This window comes from Sinocyclocheilus rhinocerous, unplaced genomic scaffold (genome assembly GCF_001515625.1).
Source record: "Sinocyclocheilus rhinocerous isolate Xijiao unplaced genomic scaffold, SAMN03320098_v1.1 scaffold359, whole genome shotgun sequence".
Taxonomy (NCBI): Eukaryota; Metazoa; Chordata; class Actinopteri; order Cypriniformes; family Cyprinidae; genus Sinocyclocheilus; species Sinocyclocheilus rhinocerous.
In genome coordinates this window covers 735583-742433 of record NW_015652307.1, presented here as the reverse complement: position 1 = coordinate 742433, position 6851 = coordinate 735583, and the positions used below count along the sequence as shown (strand labels likewise).

The 6851-nt window shown below is 43.5% G+C and overlaps 1 protein-coding gene across 1 annotated transcript in view; it reads left to right on the top strand.

The window, feature by feature from the left end:
* carmil1 (capping protein regulator and myosin 1 linker 1) overlaps positions 1–6851 on the top strand; it is a 32265-nt gene that overhangs the window by 6326 nt on the left and 19088 nt on the right. Inside the window, exons 3-6 of the mRNA XM_016520725.1 lie at positions 944–994; positions 4128–4187; positions 4943–5064; positions 5171–5268. Coding sequence (XP_016376211.1) covers positions 944–994; positions 4128–4187; positions 4943–5064; positions 5171–5268 — 331 coding nt within the window. The remainder of the gene's footprint in view (positions 1–943; positions 995–4127; positions 4188–4942; positions 5065–5170; positions 5269–6851) is intronic.

Genomic DNA, 6851 nt, shown 5'->3' with positions numbered 1-6851 from the left:
TCGGTGGGCTCAGGCTGATGCTCCGTACCGCTGGGAGATGGTGGGCTGGGCTCTGGGTCCGAAGTGGATCCGGCGAGATAATCCACGGGGCCGATGGTGAGTGGCGACTCGTTTCTCGCCAGAGTCCACTCCACGAAGGCGGCAAATTCCTCCCGAGGACCATCTTCGGACGACCGCGCTCTGCACTCGGTGCTCAGACTTGCCTCATAGAAAGCGTGTCGTCCAGATAGCTGGTGACGTTAGATACAAGAGACAGGAACTAATATAGGGCAGATAACGAGGGGCAGACAGGTGAGCACAATGAGGTGATTAACTGATAATGAGAACAGGAACAACCAAATAAGGACACAGAGGGAGAAACCACAATCGACAGTCCACAGGGGTGTGACAGCCTACTAGTTTAACTACACTGCAGTTCATAGTACACACTACACTAGGATACAAGCTCAGTAATATACAACCAGAGTACATACTTAACATGAGTAATTATTCGATCAGACTGACAAAAAAGAAAACGATTTACTCAAAATTGGATTAAAATGCAAAATAACTATTTCTTAGATGATAAATAAACACTTTCTGAACATGCAATCTAATAATAAGGTCATGTAATAGTGTAGCATGCTAACGATTGATGTGTTTATCATTGCATAATCAATTCTGTTTTATATAAATTACATTTTAAAGTAGTATAGTATGCATTAAATGTAATCTCAGAATTCTGAGGATAAAAGTCAGAATTGTGTGATTTTGGTTTTATAATTTGTAATTGCAATATATAAACTTGCCATTCTGAGAAAAAAAACTCTGAAATGTAAAGTAAGTTATTTACAGTTTTTTCAACTACTTACACACAGCTTCCATATTAAACGTATATGTTATTATTTCATTATTGTTTATTTCATTATTGTCATGCTCTAAATCTTCTCTGGTCTCTCCACAGGCTCTCGCTCCTCATCGAGTGTTTCTTCTGAGCGCACGAGTCCCTGCTAAAGTGAGTGCATGTGTGTGTGTGTGTGTGAGTGAGTGTGTGTGTGTGTGTGTGTGTGTGTGTCTTCTCTGTGGATCTGCAAACGTGTTCAGGCCTGTATTCACTCAGTCTCTATTCAGTCTGCAGCAGTCATTTCTGTGTGTGTTTCTTCTGTGTTTGAATGTGTGAGATTGTGTGTTTATTTGTGCTGTTTGTTCAGGATTTATGTTCTTTCAGTATGTCATCTGTAGTTCCCCTTCTAGGGAACTCAACGCTGCGCCCCCTAGGGGGCACATTGGGGAATGCAGTCTGCATGAGCGGTGTCTGAAGCACGTGTGAAACAACACCAGTCTATTGGCCCACCTGACCCATGACGTCATAGGCAGGGTGCCCGGAAGTATAAAAGGGCTCCTGCTGAATACGTCATCCTCTTTGCTGTCTTCAGGAGCCGTCTGTTTGAAGTGCGTGTGACAGACCAAGGCAGGTGAGCATCTTGATCAGGAGCTTGCTCATTGTGAGTGTTTTCCAATGAGAAGCTCCATTCGCGTTTGTCCCTCTTCTCGGCACGGTGAAGACTCGGATTGCGGGATTCGTGGGTTTAAGATGCTCTTTTTGGGTTATCGGATCCTGCAGATAGCGCTCAAGTCGAGCAGCACCTTAAGGATTGTGTGTCTCCTTGTTTGGATTCTAACACTCGAGGGCATGTTCTGCTTTTGCGTTTGTCTCGGCGAAGAGCGCGCAGAGTTACGCGCTCATCGTGATGAGTCACGGTGTCTAGGCTCAGCTCGCATTTGTTCCTATTCCTGAGGGATGCGGAACAAAGCGTTTGTGTCTCGCGGCCCGGTTCCGCCGTTGCCACGGCACAATGTTTCTCACCTCGCGGTCATCGCTTTGATCTGCGGGATCCGTACACCCCTCTCTAAACGGGTTGTTGGATGTCACAGATACTTTGGGTTGTTATGATGATGAAGTGTTAGCACGGAGTCGTTTCAGCCCTGATCCTGCGAGATTGTGGGCGGAGCTATATTCAGCTCGGCCGTGCCTCTCTAATGTGCATGGTTTTGTGTATGGAGAGCCTCGCTGGGCATGAATATATTTAAATACTCTGTGGAGAGAGGCTTGCTAGTTTTCTCTCCCAGGGTTTTCAGCACCTAGAGTGGTTATGGGGAATGTCTCTTCCTGTGTTAAGCTGGAGTGTAGCCGTCTGCGGGTGGTTATGCTCCAGCTCAAGCTTACTTTGCTCTGGAATATGGCGGTCTGAGGGCAGCTATGTTCTAGCCTGGCTTCTTAACTAGGTTGGGTTCCCCTTGGCACAAGTTCTCTCGATTGAGCGCTGAAGTCTTTGTCTAGGAATCTGCTATTCGAAGATAGCTGTGTTCCAGCTCGGTGACTGCTCCCCTTTTTAGGGTTTTTAAGTAGCGGTCTCTTCGAGCCCTTGCCTAGACAGTGCTATCTCCTCTGCTAGGGTAGTAAGTAGACAGCCCACTCTCTGTGGTCTGAGAATCTCTGTAGGAAGGCTACCTAGGCTCTGACACGGATTGGGGACCTCCTTAGTATAGCCATTTGAGGGTGGTTATATTCCAGCCATCGGTATGGCGGGACGGACATACCTGAATACAGCTATCTGAGGCTAGCTGTGTTCTACTGCAGTTGCGGTAAGCCCTCTTATGGAGTGGTCTCCTTTCCTAGAGCCTAGCTATCTGTGGATATCTATGTGCTAGCTCAGTGATTGCTCCCCTTTTTAGGGTTTTAAATAGCGGTCTTTTGAGCTATTACATAGACAGTGCTGTCTCCCCTCTTTGGGTTGTAAGTAGACAGCCCACTCTTGTGGTCTGGGTAGTTTCAGTCTGGTAGCCCTTCCTGGGTACATAGTTATCTGAGGATATCTGTGTGCTAGCTCAGTGACTGCTCCCCTTCTTAGGGTCTTTAGGTAGCGGTCTCCTTGAACCCTTGCCTAGAGAGTGCCATCTCCCCTGCTAGGGTAGTAAGTAGATAGCCCCCTCTCTGTGGTCTGGGTAGCTCTGCAGGAAGGCTATCTAGGTTTTGTCTATTGTGGGACTGACAAGGGTTTGGGACCTCCTTGGTACAGCCACCTGAGGGTGGTTATATTACAGCCATTGTTATGGCAGGTCGCGGCTTACTTATTACAGCTATCTGAGGCTTTCTGTGTTCTTATTGCAGTTGCGGTGAGCCCTCTCCTGGAGTGGTCCCCTTTCCTAGAGCCTAGCTATCTGAGGATAGCTATGTGCTAGCTCAGTGATTGCTCCCCTGCTTAGGGTTTTAAGTAGCAGTCTTTTGAGCCCTTACCTAGACAGTGTTGTCTCCCCTTTTTGGGTCGTAAGTAGACAGCCCACTCTTTGTGGTCTGGGTAGTTTTCAGTCGGTCCCCCTTCCGGTAGCCCTTCCTAGGTACATAGCTATCGGAGAATATCTATGTGCTAGCTCAGTGACTGCTCCCTTCTTAGGGTCCTTAAGTAGCGGTCTCCTTGAGCCCTTGCCTAGACAGCGCTATCTCCCCTGCTAGGGTTTTAAGTAGATAGCTCACTCTCTCTGGTCTGGGCAGCTCTGTAGGAAGACTATCTCGGCTATGTTATTCTGGTCCACAAGCCTTCATAAGACCTTAGGGACATAGCTATCTGTGGATAGCTGTGTTCTAGCTCAGCAGCTACTCTCTTTACCAGCAATTTATGTAGAGATCTCTATCTCCTCTAGAGGTTTTCTAGTTAGCCTCTTCAGTGGTCTTGTGTATCCAGGCTAGTTCTGCTCACATAGCATAACTATCTGAGGATAGCTGTACTCTTAACTTAAGTGGAATGTTCCCCTTGATCTATTCGGGTTCCCCCGTTTCTGCCAAGTTCTGCATGAGTGGCCAGTGGTGTCAGTAGCACATCTCCTGCCTGTCTACATCTCTTTCAGACAGCTAAGTGGATGACGTATTCAGCATGTGCCCTTTTTTACTTCCGGGCACCCTGCCTATGACGTCATGGGCCATGTGGGCCAATACATTGGTGTTGTTTCACACGTGCTTCAGACACTGGTCATGCAGGCTGCATTCCCCAATGTGCCCGCTAGGGGGCGCAGCGTCTCGTTCCCTCTCGGGGAACCATGGTTACATGCCTAACTCGAGACGTTTTATCGTGTGTTTGTTTGTCCTGCAGGTGGATCAGTCCTTCAGTGTCTTTGACATTCAGAGCATCAGCAGCGTCAAACAGAAACAGGTGAACATCAACCTTAACAATTAGAATCAGTCTAATTGTTACATTTAATGTTTTTTTTTGCTTTTTTAAAGTTTGTTTATTATGTGCATATAATTAATCCTAGACCTATTGCAAGGTTATTCGATGAATGAATAAAAACTTATTTGACAAGAATCAGCCTTAATGCCAAATATACTTGCATACACAGAAATTAAACAACAAACAGAGCCCAATAATGAAAAAAAAATACAGTAAAACAGCAATATTGAGAAATATTATTACAGTTTCGAACAGCTGTTTTCTATGTGAATATCTGTTAAACTGTAATTTATTTCTGTGATGCGCAGCTGTATTTTCAGCATCATTACTGCAGTCTTCAGTGTCACATGATGTTCAGAAATCATTCTAATATGCTGATTTGCTGCTCGAGAAACAGTTCTGATTATTATCAATGTTGAAAACAGTTGTGCTGCACAATATTTTTATGGAGATCGTGATAAACTATACCATTCAAAAGTTTGTGGTGTGTAAGATTTTTTTTTTAAAAGAGAGAGAGAAAATACTGCTTTTATTCGTCATGGATGCATTAAATTGATGAAAACTGACAGTAAAGACATTCTTAATATTACAAAAGATTTATTTTTCAAATAAATGCAGTTCTTCTGAACTTTGTATGTTTTATGCTGTGATGGATGTTTACCACTCTCTGCTGATCGAATTGTGCTTTAACACCTGTGTGTGTGTGTGTGTGTGTTTGTGTGTGTGTGTGTGCGTAGTTGCTGGTGGACTATGACAGAGGGCAGCTCTCTCTGAGACTCACGTCTGATCAGGACGCTGATGATTTTATTGCACATATAGGAACAAACGTTCAGGAGATTTGTCCAGGACTCAACCCGCTGTAAGACAGTCTTACACACACACACACACACACACACACACACACCGTAGCTCCTTGCATGCATATGTGTGTGTTTATTTCATATGTTTGTGTTTGTGTGTTTCAGAAGGGTGATAAAGAAGCTCTTGTTAAAGCCGGTGGAGAGAATCACCAGTTTACAGACACTCTGGGAAAATCACACTCCAGCAGAAGCAGGACCATGCGGTACACACACGCACACACGCTCGCTCACTCACTCACACACACACACACACAAACTCTTACAGGGTTCCTTCGCGATTTGGAAAATGTGAAATTTGATGTAAGTTATTTCCAGGTCTGGAAAAGTATGGAAAAAAGAAAGCATAGTATGGAAAATATTTGCATTTCCAGACTTTTGCCTCTATTTAGTTTTTTATAATAGAAAATTAAGAATATATTGAAAATAAAGTAGTGTGTTTTCACGGCACCTGCTTAGTGATTCTTTAGTGACTGTAAAACAGGAATTCAAGGTGTACTACTTCATTATGCAAAATGCAGGTTATAAGCGTTTTGGGTTTATTCTCACGATATTCTTAGCACCATATTTCATAGCCTCAAGGCAAAAATGAAAAATATACAGACTTTTATGTGTGCACGAGAAGCCATTAAACTTAGCATATAGGACGATGCACACTGAGCCACATATTGCACCATCAGCCCATTTAGCGGTATGGTTTCTTTGCCACCACAGAATATGCGTTAAAGAGACCTAAGGCCTTGAAATATGACATACTGCCCTAACGAAATCCAAATTTTTAACACTTTTTTTTTCACAGCAACAGTCTTTTTTTATAGACCCTTGAGAAATAGGAAAATGCAAACAGCTGTTTTATGCTATCAACCCATTTCGTGTCATGGTTTCTCCAACGCCACGGAGGATGTGTTAAATTGGACATTAGGCCTTGATATTAGAGGTACTACCATGATGAAAGCCAAATTTTGTAATCAAAGTAGATCTCTATTAATTCATATGCATCCATGCTCTCGTTTTATTCATATTAAGATGGCAGTGATGCATAAAGGAAATATGTTAAATAAAACTAGAAGTTGTAATGTGTAAGCATGCAAAAAAATTTCATGCGCATGTGAATATTTTCTCGAGGGCACAAAAAAGTTTCTTGTGTGCATTCAAAAGTCTGTATTTTTAAGAGAACAAGAAAAGAACAAGATTGCACCGCAAATGACAGCCACGATGCTGAGCTCCGCAATCCTTCTGCTGTTTTTGTTTGTTTGTTCTGTGTTTTGTCATTCTTCTTCTATAAGTTTTACCAGAGACGAGCTCCTTAACATTAAGCAACACATCCCAGGCAATATTTTTCCGGTTTTTGATTATTCAGATGTTTTGTTGGACATTCTAGTCAGAGGTACAGCTGTGTTGTTCAAACGCGCAAAAGTTGGTGTTCAGATGTAACAATGCTGAAAAAGGTATGCTGTCCTAACTTAGAGGCACTCTTCATAAACTGTAAACCTTTCTACTCGCCTCGCGAGTTTTCCTCTTTCATTCTCGTGAATGTGTACGTTCCTCCGGACGCATGCGTGAGCACTGCGATGCAACAGCTGGCCCAACAAATAACTGAAATGGAGCAAAGGTACCCAGTAATATATTGGATTACTGTTACACAGCGATAAAAGATGCATATCACTCTGTTCCACGAGCAGCTTTGGGGCTCTCTGACCACTGTTTGGTTCATCTTATACCAACCTACAGGCAGAAACTGAAATCAGCTAAACCTGTTTTAAGGACTGTTAAATGATGGACTAATGAA